Source organism: Suricata suricatta, chromosome 6, assembly GCF_006229205.1.
Source record: "Suricata suricatta isolate VVHF042 chromosome 6, meerkat_22Aug2017_6uvM2_HiC, whole genome shotgun sequence".
NCBI classification, from domain to species: domain Eukaryota; kingdom Metazoa; phylum Chordata; class Mammalia; order Carnivora; family Herpestidae; genus Suricata; species Suricata suricatta.
The window spans coordinates 1378154-1397289 of record NC_043705.1 but is presented as its reverse complement, the minus strand read 5'-3'; the positions used below and the strand labels follow the sequence as shown (position 1 = coordinate 1397289).

Here is a 19136-nt window from a genome sequence, read left to right as displayed (position 1 = left end):
ACCTGCATCTCACTGTGAGTTAAACACCACCTGAGTGAGATTCTCACCCTCCAGGACTACCCATGCGGTGACAAACACTGAAAGCCTAAGGAAGGAGGCACATTGTCTAAATGGGAAACTTCCAGAATGCAAAACATGTATTGTGGTTCAGTGTCCCCCCCCGCCCCCAGGCTCTGTGCGGACGGCGCTCGGAGCTCGGAGCCTGGAGCCTGCTTCCGGTTCTGTCTCCCTCCCTCTGCCCTTCCCTTGTCGACACTGTCTCTTTCTCTCAAAAATAAACATTAAAACATGAAATATAAAAACAAAAGTAAACCAACAGAGTACTTCAAACGTGTGAAGTCCATCAGGAGTTTGGAACAGGCTTCCCACGCTCACCCACGCCCACCCACCGCCCAGGCATCTCAACAGCAATGCGCACGGCACGGGCAGCGGTCTGCGGAGCGGCCTGAGAGGCGGCACCTGAGCAAGCCGTAGAGGGCTCTGACCCCAGGAGAGGCCAGTGTGATGGAAGCCTGTCCTCCCAAGGCCCGTTCCGCAGGCGGAAAGCCACGTGTCTGTAGGACACAATCTGTTGTGGGTCTCAACGGGCATCAGAAGGTCCCTCCCAAATACACCAGTCTGGCATTAGGACTTCTCAGTCAGCTGAGAAACAGGATCACAGAGGAAGCCCTCTACCCGGGCCCTGGGTGGCTCAGCGGTTCAGAGCTTGACTCTTGATCTCAGCCCAGGTCATGATCCGTGGTCCGTGGGCTCGAGACCCGGGGAGCTCACAGCCTGCTCAAGATGCTGTCCCCCCACCCCCACACTCATTTGCTCTCTCAAAATAAACATTAAAAAAAGCAAAAGGTCTCTGCTCTCCCCGATCTGCCTAAATGCAGGACATGCAGCTTCCCTGTGAAGAGCCCCTCCCTGGTTAATCTCCAGAGAGGACAGGACCGGGCGCTTCCCCTCCCAGGGACAGCCTAAGACACGTCACCAAGTGACCCGTGTTTTCCATTTCTCTCCACGAAACTCGGCTTGCCGTAGTGACCAGCCCTCTGACGGACAGTCCCTTTCCTCTGCCTCGTCCCTTCTCCACCATCACCGCCCTGGGTTAAAACGGGCATCAGTCGGCCTGCGATCTGACTGCCTTCTTGGGGCTTTTATTTCATTTCTCTGAGGCACCCCGCAGCCAGGGGAAATAAACCTTTAAGTCCTCAGACTCTGCATCGTGTCGATTCGATGAACAGAGGCACAGAGCCTCCGAGAGTGGAGGAAAACTGTGTTTGTTCCCTTTTCCTCCCTGAAGGTGGTAACTGCCCCGGTGATAAACAGGAAAGAAATCAGAGCTCTTGGATGGCAGTGTGGTTCTGGTTCTGCAGATTCTGAAGACAAAAATGGAGTCCGTATTATCAAGAGAGACGGAAACTGCTCTCTCTAGCCTCCGATGGGTATCTGGAAACGGAACCCAAACTGGACACAGGAACGCCACACAGTGAGCAAAGGTGGCATCGGGGAAGCAAACCCCAGCTCCAGGGCCAGGCGGGCGGCCCGGGGCGCTCCGCTCGCCGCAGAATGCGACACGGCCACCAGCCGGCCACCCAGCAGGAACCCTGGGGACCTGTCTCACACGGGAAATGCTCACATACGGGGAGAAGCAAGGATCTACGGCGTGACTCCCACGAGAAAACCGGCACAGAAGACCCCGAGCAGAAGTTCAGCAAAACCTTCGGGGACCTTCGCAGGCAGTGGGAACGTGTAACGTATTCTCCTGTGCTAAATCTTGCCGAGTCTTACTTTTTTGTAATGTTTATTTTGGGAGGGGAGAGAGAAACTCAAGCAGGCTCAGCACTGTCAGCACGGAGCCTGATAAGGGGGCTGGAACCCAGGAACGGGGAGGTCATGACCTGAGCCAAAACTGAGTGGGACGCATAACCACTGGGCCACCAGGCGCCTGGTCCGGCCGATCTGTATAGGGAGAGTGGGTGGAGTACATCAATACGTCCACTTAAAAACAGACCTACCTTCCCCTAATTCCTGCCTCTAAGAACGATGAGACCCCAGGCCTCTGATGCATGACGCACAGCAGAACCTGAATGGCGGAGAGGAAGGAGGCTGGCTGCGGGCCGTGCACCCCGAGGAACGCCCCTGTGAGAGCCCTCTCGTTCTTTCTGCCTCATGCAGCTCAACGTGCAGGCAGAGAAGCTTGCAAACCAGAGACCAGCCCACCCCGCCCCTCCCAGGCCAGGTGCAGAGAAAAACAAACCCCAACAGAGCCCGTCGATTCAGCCTCAGGACCAGGAAAAGGGCAGTGTGGCCTCCCAGGGCCTTGCTGCCCTCCTCCACCCCGCAGAAAGCACCATGGCTCCCAGCCCCTCCGCCGCAGACACCCAAGCCCTCACCAGGCTGACGCCGGGCATCCTGACACCCCGCTATGGGGTGGTGCCTCCGAGAGGCCTGAGAGCAGGGAGCCAGGGCTCCCGTCCAGCTGGCTGGACCAGCGTACCCGCCCCTGCCTGCCCCCACGCCTGCCGTCATCCAGGGAGACCACAGGGCAGCTGGAACGCTGTCCCCGTCAGGAGCCCCCACCAGGTTGAGGAGGGGGCCGGACTCCTTCCCTCCCGTGGCAGGAACAGGACATGACCACCCACCCCCGAGGGGTCTTCTGCTCAAGCAGGTGTCAGAGTGAAAACCCAGCTGAACAGGCTTCACGGGACTCGGAGGGTCGTACATAACCCAGAAAGTCAGGGGCGCCTGGGAGCTCTCGGTTACGCCTCTGACTTCAGCGTGGGTCCTGATCTTACTGCTGCTGAGTTCGAGGCCCGAATCAGGCTCTGTGCTGACCGCTCAGAGCCTGCTTCAGATTCTGTGTGTCTCTCTCTCTGCCCCTCCCCTGCTCACACTCTGTCTCTCTCTCTTTCAACAATAAACAAACATTAAAAAAATTAAGATAGGAAAGCACTTTAAAAATCTAAAAATATTGGGGCGCCTGGGTGGCTCAGCCGGTGAAGCATCAACTTCAGCTCAGGTCATGATCTCAGAGCTCGTTGAGTTTGAGCCCCGTGTTGGGCTCTGTGCTGACAGCTGGAGTCTGCTTCAGAGTCTGTGTCTCTCTCTCTGCCCCCGATCCCAGTGCTGTCTCTCTCTCACTTTCAAAACTAAATAACATTAAAAAAAAAAAAAGAAAAGAAAAAAAAGAAACAGAAAACCACTGGTGACCCTGGGAACTAGACAGATCGCAAAGCGACTGAAAACGGAAATTCGAAGAGGAAGTAAAAGGAGACACAAGACCCGAGCACCACAGAGCTCAGGGACGGACTCAGCAGCAGAAGGAAAGGCACAGACGACAGAGTCTGTTGACCTGTGAGGACAGGAAAAGCCAAACTGGCGGGAACGCTTCAACAGTCTGCAGGGCCTGCGGAACTCCAAGAGCACGTCCCAGACGGGCACACAGTGCGGGACCGAAAAAGGCCTTGAAGAAACCCGGCCTCAAGGATTTCCTTCTCTGGAACCAGATGCAGACCTGCTCACTCAGGAAGAGAGCCACCCCCAAACAGGCCATCCAAGGAATCCTCGCCCAGACACACCCCAACTAGACTTTCCGTGGCAGCTTCCCCACCGAGGGGAGGAGATCCCCACCGCTGGTGAGAAACCACTGCCTCCGCGCAGGGGCCCAGGAAGGCAGGGGTCCAGGCACTCTGGGACCGATCACAACCAAGTTCATCCCCATCACAACCTAGTCCATCCCCGTAAGAAAGGCTGAGGGAAGTGCTCTCCAGGCAAAGGGAGCCAGGGAGGTTCTGACCTCAGCCGAAGTCAGATGCTTAACTGAGCCACCCAGTCAAAAATTTTTTTTTGTTTTAATGTTTATTTTTGAGAGAGAGGCAGAGAGAGCATGCGCAGGGGAGGAGCAGAGAGAGAGAGTGAGAGAGAGAAGGAGACACAGACTCTGAAGCAGGATCCAGGCTCCGAGCTGTCAGAACAGAGCCCAATACGGGGCTCGAACCCACGAATTGTGAGATCATGACCTGAGCTGAAGTCGGATGCTCAAGTGACTAAGCCACCAGGCGCCCCCAGAACGTTTTTTATTTTAGAGACAGAGCACAAACGGAGGAGAATCTCCAGCAGGCTCCATGATCAGCACAGGGCCCGACACGGGGCTCAACTCCGTGACCCAGGATCACGACCTGAGCCGAATCAACGTGGCTTAAAGCAACTCCTAAATCCCTTTTGATACAAATGGGGGAGGGTGAAGGATGTAAAGGGCTGTGGCCGGTATCTATCTGTGTATACGTCTACACTATAGATATCATATAGACATTATCTGTTTCTGGATATAATGACTTCTGCTTTGAACCAGTAAAATCAATATATGCACATCAGTATGCATCTATATGTACACAGATATACATAGATACATAACTTAATACCCACAGCAATCACTGAAAAAGCTGCACCGACAGATTCTTTGATGGACCAAACTTCGGTCAGGTTCCTACACCTTCCCTGGGACCACTGTGGCCCTCCTATAAGGCATCTCTTCGTAAAACACACATTTTGGGACACCTGGGTAGTTCAGTCGGTTGATTGTCCAACTCTTAAATTTCAGCACAGGTCACAATCTCACAGTTTGTGGGCTGGAGCCCCACGTCGGGCTCTGTACAGGTGACACGGATCCGCTTGGGAGTCTCTATGTCCCTCCCTGTCCCTCCTCTGCTCCAGCACACGTGTGCTCTCTCTCTTAAAATATATACAAAAAAATAAAAAACTACTCAAAAAAGTTAATTGTATAATATGAAACAAAATGCACCATTTAGCAAGAATGCTGCTGAGTCAGTTTCACCAGGACTCCCAACCCTTGACACCTGATCAGGCTCCTCACGGCTCCCCCAGAAGTCTGAGCTCCTGACCTGACGTCGGTGAGAATCCTGTCAGGTCCGTGTGGCCGGAACCCCTCTCGTGGCGGACATTCCCACCTAGCGATGCCCTGCCCACTGACACCTGCGCCACCCGCTGCTCCCTGGCTGTAAACCCCGGCTTCCCGTTGGTGTATCTGGAGGTGAGCCCCAGCTACCCCTCCACTGCACCGCCCCTGCTCCCCACACCCAGGCGGCGGTCCTGCAAAGTCTGCCTGGACAGCTGTAAGATGTTGTTTTAACGACAGAAAGACACACACTCGACAACACACTAGTAAGTCAAGATGGAAAGCTACAGACTGTTCAGGTAACCCAGAGTAAGGCAAGGAAAAGAAAAGAAAAGCAAAAAACAGAACAAATGGGGAAAAAGGCATGTGAACAATTACATTAAAATATAAATGGTCTCGGGAGCCTGGGGGGTTCAGTCCATGATCTTCCCGAGTTCGAGCCCCGAGTCAGGCTCCGTGCTGACAGCTCAGAGCCTGCGTGGGATTCTCTCTCCCTCCCTCTGCCCCTCCCCCATTAGTGCTCTTTCTCTCTCAAAATAAAACCTGACCTAACTATATGCTATCTAATTTTTTTAAACATCTATTTACTTTTGAGGGAGAGAGAGACAGCACGCACACAGGCGGGAGAGGGCCAGAAAGGGGAAGACAAAGGATCTAAAGCAGGCTCTGCCAATGAGCCCACATGGGGCTCGAACTCACGAACCTTGAGATCATGACCTGAGCTGAAACCAAGAGTCAGACACTGAACCGGCTGATCCACCCGGGTGCCCCTAACTATATCCTATCTAAAAGAAACTCATTCAAACATGATGATTTGACAGGTTGAAGTAAAAAGATGGAATATATACATCACACGATCATTCATCAAAAGGAACAGGAGTAGCTACATTAATACCAGATGAGACAGACTTCAGAGCAAAGAACATTACTAGAGACACACTATGAAATGGAAGGGTCATCCACCAAGGAGGCATAGCAATCCTGAATGTGTACTACCAAACAACAGAACTGAAAAATATGCGAGGCAAAAACTGAGAGAACTCAAAGGAAAAGAGACAAATCAATTACTACAGCTGGAGCCCTCAATCTCCCTCTCAACAACTGACAGAAGAGGAGAGAACAACCTGATAGCACCACCAAGAGGTTCTAATCGACGTCTACAAAACACTTCACCCCACATCAGCACAGCACACCTTGCCTGCACGTGTGCACAGGCCTATACCAAGACAGACCACACACCGGGTCATCAAAATCCTAGAGTGAGAGGGGCACCAGGGGAGGGGGGCTCAGTCAGTTAAGCATCCGACTTTGGCTCAGGTCATGATCTCACAGTCCGTGGGTTCGAGCCCCACATTGGGCTTTGTGCTGACAGCTCAGAGCCTGGAGCTGCTTCAGATTCTGTGTCTCCCTCTCTCTGCCCCTCCCCCCTCTCATACTGTGTGTGTGTGTGTGTGTGTGTGTGTGTGTGTGTGTGTGTGTGTGTCTCTCTCTGAAAAATAAACATTAAAAAAAAATTTTTTTTTTTAAATCCTGGAGCCAGAGGGGAAAATTCCCAACAAATTTGAAAGAAATACAGAATATATTCTTGGATCATAATGGAACCAAACCAGAAATCCATAAAAGAAAATAAAGTGAAAATCTCCAAGCCCTTGGAAATGAAATACATTTTATTTTTTTATTAAAAATTTAAAAAAATTTTTTTTTCTTTTATAGTTTATTGTCAAGTCATTTTCAATATAACACCCAGTGCTCATCCCCACAGGTGCCCTCCTCCATGCCCATCACCCATTTTCCCTGCTTTCCCACCCCCACCAACCCTCAGTTTGTTCTCCATATTTAAGAGTCTCTTGTGGTTTCCCCCCTCCCTCTCCTTAACTATTTTTCCCCTTCCCCTCCCCCATGGTCATCTGTTAACTCTCTCCTGTTTCACATTATGAGTGAAAACATATGTGAAATATGACATTTTAAAATAATTCTTGGGTCAAAGAAGAATTTAATTTCTCAAGAGAAATTAAAAAATACACGAAGACAAATCAAACTACATCCTACTGTAATTTGTGGGATACAGTTAAAGTAGTTCTCAGAGGGAAATGTATAGCACTAAAATGCTTACATTAAAAAATGCATACACTTGAGGGAAAGTCTTGAATCAATAATCAAAGCTCCCACCTCAGAAACCTAGCAAGAGAAGAGTAAAACACACAGAAAGCATGCAGGAAGCAGAAAACAGTCAAGATGAGCGCATGAGGGCAGAAATCGATGAAACTGAAAACAGAAAAGTAACAGAGAAAAACCAATGAGACAAGGAACTAGTTCTTTGAAACGGTCAATGAAAGTGAAAACCTGTAACAAGACTGACCAGGAAAAAAAAGAGAGAAGACACAAATTTCCAACATCAGAGATGAAACCGGAGTATCACAGTTTCACCAAAAAGGTGATAAAGGAGCACAAGGAAGTCTACGCGTAGTAACTCTGAGACCTTCGATGCGCAGAGCGGCTGCTGGAGAGCCGCGTGCTCCCAGAACTCAGCCACTGCAGATCGCATGAGGTCTGCACCGAGAACGAAGCGGCCTGTAAATAAAACACCACATCCCCTCCACCCCCACGGAAACTCCCAGTCATCGGGCTCCACTAGTGAATTCTACCGAAGGACGAAAGAATCAAAACCAAGTCTAGGGGTGCCCGGGCGGCTCAGGGTCGAGTTTCTGGCTCTGGGTTTCGGGTCAGGTCAGGTCATGATCCCAGGGTTGTGAGATCGAGACCACGTCAGGCTCCGCACTGAGTATGGGCCCTGCGTGGGATCCTCTTCCTCTGCCCCTCCCCACTCATGTGCTCTCTCTCTAAAAGAGAATTTAAAAAGTAATAAACAAATAAATAAAACAATTCTAAACAATGTCTTTCAGAAAATAAAAGGGGACACTTCCTGATTCACCATATGAAGCTAGAACTACCCTGATACCAAAAAGATGGCAAAGAAAAGAAAACCACGGTCCTGTGTCTCACCCAGGAATACAGAGACAGAAATTCCTTTTTAAACTTTTTTAAAATGCTTGTTTATTTTTGAGAGATGATAGAAATCAAAATACTGAAAAAGTGATCATTTATAAATTGTTCAAAAAATGAAGTATTTAGGTATAAATTTAACAAAACATGTACAGGACCCTCAAGCTGAGGACGACACAGCCTGCATGAAGGAAATCAGAGAATAAGGAAATGGTGCTCCTACCGGCTCAGTCGGGGAAGCGTGCAACTCTTGATCCCAGGTCGTGAATTCCAGACCCACACTGGGTACAGAGATTACTTAGAGATATATATACAAGTAAAAAAAATCTTTAAAAAAAAGAGAAATAATAAATGGAGAGGCATCCCACATTCACAGACAGAATGACTCATGGTAAAACTGTCAGTCTCCCCAAACTGATACTCAGGCTAAACAAAATCCCTGCCAACACTCTTTGTAGACACTGAGAAGACTACTCTAAAACTTACAGAGAAAGGCGAAGGGACGAAACAGCTAAAGTAACTTTTAAAAACAGCACAACGGGAGGAACGGGGTCCCCACTTTGAAGCCTTAGGAAACAGCGGCGGTCAGAGCTGTGCAGTATTAGACAGAGAACTAGGTCGTGAGTCACAGGAAAGCCCCCAGGAAACAGAACTACAGAAATATGCTCAACGGAGTTTTTCCTGTTTTGAGAGAGAGAGAGAAAACGCAAGTGTGTGCACACAAGGTCGGGGCGGAGGGGGAGAGAGAATCGTAGTCAGGCTCGACACCCTGCAGGGAGGTGGGGAGGGGTCTCGGCCCCGATGCAGGGCTGCACCTCACAAACGGAGATCACGATCCGGCCAAAGCGTCAGCCACTAAACCCACTGCGCCACCCAGGAGCCCTGAAAGCCTTTCCAACAAATGGGACTGGAACAACCCGACATCCGCTGAGACAGACAAACAAACCGCGACCAAAGTCTCACACCGCGCTTCACAGGCGGAGAGAATGCGGGCGCCTGGGTGGCGCAGCTCAGGTACTGGTGTCGAGGTTTGTGGCAAGGAGCCCTCTGCGCTGGCAGCGTGCAAACTGCCTGGGACTCTCTGTCCCTCTCTCTGTCCCCCTGGGTCACGCGCGCGCTCTCAAAATAGCAAGTTACACACCATGGACTGAAATCCAACTGGATCACAGATCACGGATTAAATCCATCACAGACTTAAAATGTCAGATGTTCAACTATATTAACTTTTAGGCAAAAGTACAGGAGGCAAAGGCCAGGAAGAGTTCTCAGCCTTCACACCAAAAGCACGATCCTTAACAGGAAAAACTGACAAATTGGACTAAATCAACTGTACTTTAATTAAAAACAAATGAGGTAAAAATAAAATACAGTAAAATAAAATGAATGAAACTTTGGTGGGGGGGAGACCCTGTTACAGGGAAGGAGAGTCAAGCTCCAGAACGAGAGGAAACACTTACCAAAAATACCAAAACCAAATCAAAACACACACACATACCAGCAAAGGGCAAATATCTAAAGACCTCTCAAAGTAAGAACAAAAATGCAAATGGTCCAGTCAGCACACGAGCAACAGCCGTGAGGAGATACTTCACGGAGACGACCAAGGATACAGGGACGCCAGATCCGCACAGAAAAGGGGCCCAACATCATTAGCCCTCGGGCAATGAGACCGTAAACCAAACGGGGCCGCCACAGCCCGCCCATCCCAACGGCCAAAATAAATAACAGCGCAAACAGCTCGTGGGGGCGGGAGGAGGTGAGAAGGGAGATCAGTCACAGGGCTCATGGGAATGTGACGTGAACAGTCCCTCTGGAAAACAAAACTAAGTTCGCATTGAGCACACAATCCAGGGCCTGTCTAGCTGGGCATTTACCCAGATACACACAGTGAGGCTCACATAAAAGCCTTCTACAAATACTCACAACAGCTTTATGCAGAACGGTCCCAAACTGGAAACCAGAGGCCGTGCGACAGGTGCGTGGGCAAGAACACTGGTGTGTCCGGACCACAGAGTCCCGCTCAGACATGAACCGCTCCTCGGACCGTGCAGACTACAACCCCTCAGGCCCCAAACGTGGGGGTTCCATCTGTACAAGGTTCGTGAAGTCAGCTGGGCCAACAGGAAGACGGCGCGAAGGAGCTGTGGGTTTCGCTATAAAAGGCACCCGGAGGGATGGTCGTGGTGACAGAAATGCTCTGTACCGTGGGTGCATCAACGCCAGTGCACCGCTGGGGCCTCGGGCTGTTTTCACAAGACGGTACCATTTAGCATACAGAGAACAAGGGCTATCTACTCTCTCTTACAACTGCCTGCGAACGTACAGTTATCCAAAGAAAAACGATCAAAAATAAACGTCATGTGTCCCCAGGTTCACAGGGGCATTGCTCAGGACAGCCGACAGGTGGAGGAGACAAACCAAGGGTCCGCCGACAGGTGAATAAACAACTGCGTTGTCACACACACACTCCGGAGTATCATCCAGCCTCCCCAAGGAAGAGTCCTGCAGAGGACACATACGGACGGACCCTGAAGACGCTACGCTACGTGACCTAAGCCAGCCACAACGGTGCAACCCCACGTCCACGGGCTAGGGAGGGCAGCGGGGCTCGCAGAGAAAGGACAGCGGTCCTTTCTCTGGGGGCAGAGCTGCTCCCTGAAACAGTGAGCAGTTTCCGCTCAGGAAGATGAGGAAGTTCTGGAGACGGGCTGCAAGACAGCGTCAAACTACGTAATATCACCGAACACTTACAAACACCACTGCACGTGAGAATAGTTAAGATGGCAAATTTTACGTAACACGCACTTTACAATTGAAAACATGGGGCGCCTGGCGGGGCGGGGATCAGTCAGTTAAGCATCCAACTCTTGGTTTTGGCTCAGGTGTTGATCTCATGATTTTGTGAGTTCAAGCCCAGGATCAGGCTCTGTACGGACAGCAGAGAGCCCTCGGGGGATTCTCTCTCTCACTGTCTGCCCCTCCCCCATTCACAGTTTCTGTCTCTCTAAAACAAATAAATAAACTTAAAAAAAAAAAGAAAGTAAAAAAAATGGGGGGTTCTTGGGGGCCTCAGTCGGTTAAGTATCTGACTCTTTTTTTTTTTTAATGTTTTATTTATTTTTGATGCAGAGAGACAGAGCATGAGGGGGCGGGCAGAGAGAGAGAAGGAGACACAGAACTGGATGGAAGCAGGCTCCAGGCTCTGAGCTAGCCGTCAGCACAGAGCCTGACGCGGGGCTCGAACCCACGAACGTGAGATCTGACCTGAGCCGAAGTTGGAGGCTTAACCGACTGAGCCACCCAGGCGCCCCAAGTATCTGACTCTTAATTTCCGCTCAGGTCATCTCATAGTTTGTGAGTTCAAGCCCCGAATACGGCTCTGTGCTGACTGCATGGAGTTTGCCTGGGATTCTCTGTCTCTCTGCACGTCTCCTGCTCACACTGTCTCGGTCTCTCTTAAAATAAATACACTTAAAAAAAAATAGGAAAGAAAAAAAATGTGGGGCACCTGCGGGGCTCAGCTGGTGAAGCATCCGACTCTTAATTTCCGCTCGGGTCATGATCTCATCGTTTGTGAGTTCAAGCCACATGTTGGCTTGGGATTCTCTCTCTCTCTCTCTCTCTCAATAAACTTAAATCAAAAAATTTTTTTATGTTAGAAAGACTGAGAAATGAAGACCTTCGTGATGGGGACTCTCACTGCACTGAGTAGAAACTACCTTCAGCACAGTGATGAAACAGCACTGACATACCAAACACTGCGTCCTGCTCCCTGTGGCCTTCGCGGGAATGCAGAGACAGTCAAAGATGAGTACCAAGGCTCACTGGATACTAAGGTCACAGCACCTCTGCACGTCATACTGCTCAAAAGTATCGATCTCGGGGCGCCTGGGGGGCTCAATCGGTTAAGCATCTGACTTCGGCTCAGGTCATGATCTCACATTTGTGGGTTCGAGCCCCACGTCGGGCTCTGTGCTGACAGCTAAGAGCCTGAAGCCTGCTTCGGATTCTCTGTCTTCCTCTCTCTCTGCCCCTCCCCTGCTTGCACTGTCTCTCTCTCCCTCTCAAAAATAAATTAAAAAATGTTAAAAAAAATTTTTTTAAAGTATCAATCTTTAAATAAGTTATTTTTCTTTAAATTTCTTATTGTTTATTTTCGAGAGAGAGAAACACAGAATCTGAAGCAGGCTCTGGGCTCGGAGCCGTCAGCACAGAGCCTAACATGGGGCTCAAACCCACGAACTGTGAGATCACGACCTGAGCCAAAGTCGGCCGCTTAACTGACTGAACCACTCAGGCACCGCAAAAGTATCAATCTTTAATAGGAAACCTGAGTTTTCCCTACCTGGGCTCACACTTGTGTTCACCAACCACATGACACGGAAGATACGCCCACATGTGAACAGAGCCCATGGACGCAGGTCTCGGGGAGCGGAGACGTCTCACCCCACGAGCCGGGTGCCCCGTACCCAGGCTTCAGGTTCCGCGGAGCGCACTGTGCTGAGAGCAAGCTTTGGGCATTACCAGTGCCGACCATCCCTCAGACGGCCCTCCGTCTGCAAGGACCACCCCCCAGACCAGGTCCACACCTTCCGTCACCTACCATCCCGTGCAGCCCGACGGGGCTGGAATGCCCAAGGCGCGTGCCAGCCCGCGGAAAGCATTACAGAGACATGAAGGGGGCGTGAGGAGAAAGTGTGGCCAGAGGCAGCAGGGCTGGAAGGAAGCGCGTGAGACCCCGCAGCAGACCAGCTCCCCAGCCCACAGGGACGTCCGACAAGGTAAGCCCTGCACGGCCGGTGCAGAATCCCAACAGGCTGGGAACCGCCCAGGACACTCCCCAACCACACGCCCGCTGGCCTTCAGTATAGGGACATGATCTGTGCTCTCTCCGTTTCCTAGCATTTCTGAAACACGATTACTGCGGTCACCACTATAGAGAAAATACCCTGCGGAGTGTAAGTGCGAGGCCTTCCCTTTCTTCACGGGGAGAAGGCCCACCATCACGGTCGGTGAACAGAGGTGTGGCTCTGCCATGGCGGGCACGCCCACTCACCGGGGGCAGCTGCAGGGCAGCCACCTGCTGCGGGTCCCTCAGACTTGCGTCCTGGAGAACGGCAGGCTCTTGCAGAGCTGAAAGAGAGGAAACACGGGTCTCATCAACCTCGGGTCTCCTGTCTGCAGGACGAGGGCTGCGAGATGATGCAGGGAAAAGGCACTTGAGAACCACAAGGACTTACGTCATCGATAAGGGGACTGGCTGGGTCACGTGGGCTCGGCCCCGAGGGAGCTTTCGTGTATGTGCAACATTTATTTAATTTGTTTGTTTTTTAAAAGAGGAGAATGAGCAGGGGAGGGGCAGAGAAAGAGGGAGACACAGAATCTGAAGCAGGCTCCAGGCTCTGAGCTGGCTGTCGGCACAGAGCCCGATGCGGGGCTCGGACCCATGACTGTGAGATCATGACCTGAGCCGAGTCAGACGCCCAACCGACTGAGCCCCCAGGCACTCCTTTTTTTATGTATTTGTTTTTCTAGAGACAAAGAGGGTATGAGTGGGAAGGGGCAGAGGAGAGAGAAAATCCCAAGGAGGCTCCATGCTCAATGTGGAGCCCAACGTGGGGCTTAAACACACGACCCTGAGCTCATGACCTGAAATCAAGAGTGAGCCGCACAGCTGAGTGAGCCGCCCAGGTGCCCCTATGACTTTATTTTTAAAAATTTTAATTCCAGTGTAGTCTGCGTAAACTGTGGTATTAGTTTTAGGTGGACCGAATGGTAGTTTAGCAAATGTATGTATTTGTTCAGTGCTCCCCGGTTTAACTGTGCGCTCACCAGGGAGCTCTGCCACTTCCCGCGGTGCAGGGACCGCAGCTTCACCCACCACAGAGAGGATAAAGGTTGAGGCACCAGCAAGAGCCGCTGGCAGTGAACATGACTTCAGACGCCACTGTCACCAGCCGAAATGGAAATGCGGCACAAGGAAGACTCACTGCAGTGCGGTGCTCCCGGGAGAGCGCCCACCCCGCCAGCCGCTGGGCCCTCCGCAGCCTTCTCCTCTGGCCTCCCTCCCCTGGCTGGGTCTCCTAGCCTGCCTCAGCTTCTGCTAGCAGGGAGGCGGCCACACACCTGGCCCAGCGGGCTGCCCTATGACCCCAAGCGCATTTCAGAAGGCACTCCTTCTGGGGCGCCTGGGTGGCTCCGTCAGTCAAGACTCCAGCTCTTTAACTAAAAAACATTAAAAAAAAATTTTAAGGGGTGCCTGGGTGGTTCAGTGGGTTAGGCCTCCGGCTTCAGCTCAGGTCATGATCTCACAGTTCATTGGTTCGAGCCCCGCGTCGGGCTCTGTACTGACAGCTAGTTCAGAGCCTGGAGCTGCTTCGGATTCTGTGTCTCCCTCTCTTTCTGACCCTCCATCGCTCACACTGTCTCTCTCTGTCTCTCAAAAAAAAAAAAAAATTAAAAAAAATGACTCTGGCTCTTGATTTCACGATCTCGGTTTGAGAGTTTGAGCCCCGCATCTGGCTCCGCCCTGACAGTGTAGATGATGGCGTGGAGCCTGGTCTCTCCCTCTTTGAAAAATGAATAAACCTTAAGACCTGGAAAGGTAGCTGCAGTACCGCCTCCTGGCTGAGAAGGAATCCAGAGGCTGACCCTAGGTCACGTGCTAAGTCACTGCGAAACTACCAGACACCGGGAGGGGGAGGCGAGCCAGCTGCGGAAGCTCAGGTGGGAGGGCCTGGATTCGAGGAGGAGCGGGTGGTGGGATATGCTCTAAGCCGACCTGCCCTTCTGAGGGAGGGACCGAGGCCCTGCTTGCACTTCCCAGGAGAAACGAGTGCAGGGACCACGCACCTGTCTGCAGAGCTCTGTCTCCAACAAAATCTGGCTTTTGAAAAAGACCTTCGAGATTAGGGCTGGTATGGAGGCGCCTGGGGGCTCAGTCAGCCAACGACCAACTCTGGAATTCCACTCAGCCTCAGGGTTGGGGCTCAAGCCCCAAGTCCAGCTCCGTGCTGACAGCGCAGGGACTGTCCGGGATCTCCGTCTCACCCTCTCCCTGACCCTCACCTGCCCACGCGCTCTCAATGATGAATTTTAAGGTCTTCCTAGTAACTAACTCCCATCACGCCTACTCGGCCTGCTTACTGTCACCGGGCAAATACAAGAGCTGAGCGGTCCGGCCCAAAGCCCCTCGCGGCAACGGCTCCTCTGCCCGGGCTGGTGCAGCTCCTGAGGATGCTCCCAGGGCACAGTGGGCTCTGGGCTGACTTGTCCCCACCAGATTCACAATGTCAAATCCCAACCCTCGCTCCTCCACATGACCGCATTGGAGACAAGGTCTCTCAGGGCATAACCAAGTTAGAGCAAGGTCACAGGGTGGGCCCCGACGCAAGGACCCACGTCCTCATCAGGACAACCCTGTGGAGAGGCAAGGAGACCATGGTGATCAAGGAGCCTAGGAGAGGAGCTCGGCCTCCCGGGCCCTGGTTTAGAGGGTCCACCCTGCGGAGGTGAGGATGTAAACCCCTGCTGCAGGGCCCGCCCAGTGCGGTGATGGCCAAGGACTCCCGAGCAAACTAACACAGCCAGCGTGCCTGGACTGCTGTGCAGAGGTCAGCCTAACTCCACACAGAGAAACAGCAGGTTTTCTTTAACTGCAAAGCTAATGAAAGAGGAGTTGTGTGAGTCACGGGAATGCACTCGCAGCTTCCTGCCCGCCGGTACAGCGTGGGGAGCCCGCCCACACCAGCCTGCACACCCCAGAGGTCACTTCTCTCAACCACAACTTCCCGCGGTGATTACCGCGACCGGGTCAGGCGGGCTGGGTCCCGCTCTCAGCATTTTGTGGGGAAAGCCCTTTAATTCTCAAAAGACCCAACACAAGTGCCAATTCCCCAAAGGCTGGGCCAGAAAGCCAGGACTTGGGAGAGTGCCCCGGGTCACAGCTAGAAGAGTCACAGCCACCTGCCTCGGGCCACCACCGGCACGCTATGTACAGACAGCCAAAAGCGTCCAGGGGCCATTCAGGCCCAGACACACCACCCCGGTCCCTCTGAAGCACTTTTAGATCTCGTTGCAACTTTATAACAAACCTAAGAGCAGCTGTCTGTCCACTGGGGAGAGAGGTTCAGGGACACGACACATGGCCGTGCTCAGCTACCCCCACAGGTGACTCCCCAAGCCCCGCCCGAGACACCCAACCCACAGCTCCCGGCCCTTGTGTGGATTTCGCACGATGAAGGGGGCAGGAGATCCTGACTGAACTGCTCTTGGGAAGGACCCAAGCCCTGGAAACAGTTCATGGCTCTTTGGGGATGAGCAGGGAAAACCCAAGTGCAGGGCTACTGCCCAGGGCACAGGGAAGGGCGTGCCCGCCCACTGAGAGCTGGGTCCCCACTGGGTACCTGGACTCCCGCCGGGCTGGCCCACGGCTCTGCTCAGGAGCCCGGGGCCCTGCACCACGGCCGTGGGCTGGCTGTCCTGGCTCTTTGGGAGGTCGCTCTGGGCTTCTTCAGGCAGCCGATCCGGCTCCCGGTCAGGAGGGCCGTCCGCATCATCAATCACCACGGGGTCTTCACAGTGCTTGAGCTGCAACCCCAGAGAAGGTTGTTCAGGGCGAGGAGGAGAGGTCCCGCTGGCCGTCCGCACAATGACCGCCAGGGCCCCGCCTGGGACAGAACGTGCGGAGGGGAACTGGCTTCCTCGGGAGACCCAAGTCCAGTGTGAGCCTCGCAGAAGCGTGGGGCTCTACACAGAGCGTCTCCTCTGCAGCCAGGGCCCCGAGCATCCCTCCCCACGAGTGTCCCCCTGCTCACCCACTGCCAGGGCCGCCCGGGCTCCCGCTCCAGCGCCTCCACGGCCGCCACAGCCTGATCGCCGCTCTCGGGCTCCTGGGCCCGCACCCAGCCCTGGATCTCTCGGGGCAGGATGGACAGGAACTGCTCCAGCACCAGCTGCTCCAGGATCTGCTCCTTGGTGTGCCTGTCGGGCCGCAGCCAGCCCTGGCACAGGTCCCAGAGGCGGCGCAAGGCCTCCCGGGGGCCCGCCGCCTCCTGGTAGCGAAAACGGCGAAAGAGGCGGCGGGAGGACTCAGGGCTGGGAAGCTCACCCTGGGGGCTGGGGTTCTCTCCGGGGGGGCTCCTCATTTTCCTGGGCTCCTCACTTTCTTTTGGAGCCAAGACACGGGGGCACAGGGCTGTGGGCATGATGGGATTTGATGGGGGTCAGCAGCAGAGGACGACCCTATTTCCAAACAGAAATCACTGGCTTCAATGTTCTGGTCTCCTGTGGCCGTTTCTTGGGGGCAGTGACGGGGAGCGTGACAAAGCCCACAGAGACCAGCCCTTGGGACAAGTCCTGGGACATGGGACAAGGGTCAGTGTGGCTGGTCCTTGCACAGGGAGAGGGAAGCCCCCGCCCACCACAACCGCATCAGGACAGAATCCCCCTAACTGGGTGGCCAGACAAACAAGGAGGGGGACCTGAGAGAGAAGTGCTAGCATATCAACATGTCAAGTGCATTTCAGGCATCCAGGGAGCTGACGGGGACACATGCAGGGCAGAGATGGAGTTAAGACTCTGGTACCTTCCGTGGCCAGGTCCTCCTGGACAGGACAAGGCGAGCAGGCTGCTATCTTGAGGCTTTGTGGCCAACGTCCCCTCCCTTGCCCTTGAGACCTTTACAAACAGAGCTGGAAAGACACAAACAGACAAGCCTGGGAAGAGCCTTCGAAGCCGATCTAGGACCAGAAATCAGCCATGCTGGGGCCCAGGGCCAACCACGGGTGCTGGACCCACTGGGCTCGCACAGAGCAGGGATTAATGGCACCCAGCAGGGTCCAGGGGGATGAAGCACACAGCCCAGCGGATGCCGGTGCAGAGGATGGGGAGGCTCGAGAGAGGCAGCATGTCCTGCAGGTGCTGCAGAGAAACAACCGCAGTTTTACACACAGCACTGCTTTCACGTCACCCTCCAGACAACTCACTCCCAAGTCTGGATGGCAAACTAGAGGATGTGTTTAAAGATCCGGGGCTTTCTGCCCAGACCCCACCCCACGACCCCTTGTCCTCTTGGAACCATGATGAAGCCACCGCACACGCTCACGGCCCTTCTTCGGCAAGACTTGGAAGGGCCTCTGACGCGGTCACACCCGCACCTCCCCAGCGAACACGCACACGGTGGGACATCCGGGAGCGGTAGCCTGGACTCTGAACCCTGGGACTCAAGGGAAGGGCGAATGGGGAAACAGTCATCTGCAGGCCCTTGAGGATCTTGGAGCCCCTTCTGCAGAAGGCTGCGGCTCATTCCCATTTCACGGAAGACAAGTGAGGCCAGGAGTGAGAGCAACGGAGGCCACTCAGTGGCAATCAGACAGACTCCAGTCTCTGGACCCCTTTGCTCTGCAACGTCGAAACCAATACAGAATGGCATAAAAGGGCTCTGAGTGTGTCCGGTGTCCTCCCGCGTCCGCTCCAGCGCTTAGAACGAAATCTCCCCTCCCCCTGACCCCGTTCCTCAGCTCAGCCAGCGCACACCTGCAGGGCCGGGGCGCTCGGGCCCCACCTCCCACACTCAGAGTCATCAGCTGGGCATCCGTCCCGCTTGGGGCTGTGCGGATCACCCCCAAGCAGGCAGTGGGGGCCGCCTTTGTCACCGCGGCACCTGGAGGCGATGCCTGATGAATGAACTAACGCTCGTCCCCGGGGCCTTCCCGGAGGGGGCGGGCCGTGTCCGCACCCGCTCCCGGAGGGCAGAACCCCAGCAGCAGAAAGGAAGGAGGAGCGCAGGCTAGGCCGGGGGAGAGGCAGGCTGTCCGCGTCCCGCCCCAGCCCGCCGCGCCCCCGTTCAACCGCCTCCTGGCTCCTCACCTCGAAGCCCGAACCTCCTTCCCCGCGTCTGACTCCGAGCCCTCCTGCTGCGGCGGAAGTCTCCGGGAGGAGCTCCTCATCCTTCCAGCCCGGCCTCCCGGGCGTCCTTCCTGAGGCCGAAAGGCCCCCGCCGTGGCTGGTCGCGCCCCCGTCTCCCGCTCCTGCGGGAACGCACGGCAGCGTTCGGCACTGAACTATGCGAGCAGATGGAGACGCCTGCAAAACAGCATCGTGCCGCCTTACAGGCCGGCCCGCGGAGACCGGGCTGCAGGCTGGCTGGCCCGGGCGCGCGGGGCGGTGGCAGGGGATGCGCGGGACGCTGGCTGGGGGCGCGGGGAGGCCGGGGCTGCAGGCTGGCTGG

At 54.1% G+C, this 19136-nt stretch overlaps 1 protein-coding gene across 4 annotated transcripts in view; it reads right to left on the bottom strand.

Moving 5' to 3' along the window:
- ZNF496 (zinc finger protein 496) overlaps positions 1–19022 on the bottom strand; it is a 36890-nt gene extending 17868 nt beyond the window's left edge. For 2 of the 4 annotated variants that reach the window (XM_029941484.1, XM_029941486.1), the window contains exons 1-5: positions 18776–19021; positions 17493–17598; positions 16723–17149; positions 16312–16495; positions 12963–13039 (exon numbers count right to left, since the gene is read on the bottom strand). In XM_029941484.1, the coding sequence (XP_029797344.1) occupies positions 12963–13039; positions 16312–16495; positions 16723–17112 (651 nt within the window). In that variant the 5' untranslated portion in view covers positions 17113–17149; positions 17493–17598; positions 18776–19021. Of the gene's footprint in view, positions 1–12962; positions 13040–16311; positions 16496–16722; positions 17150–17492; positions 17599–18775 lie in introns of all 4 variants that reach the window. The other 2 variants (XM_029941485.1, XM_029941487.1) reach the window with 2 other exon arrangements.
- Between the last annotated feature and the right edge of the window lie 114 nt (positions 19023–19136).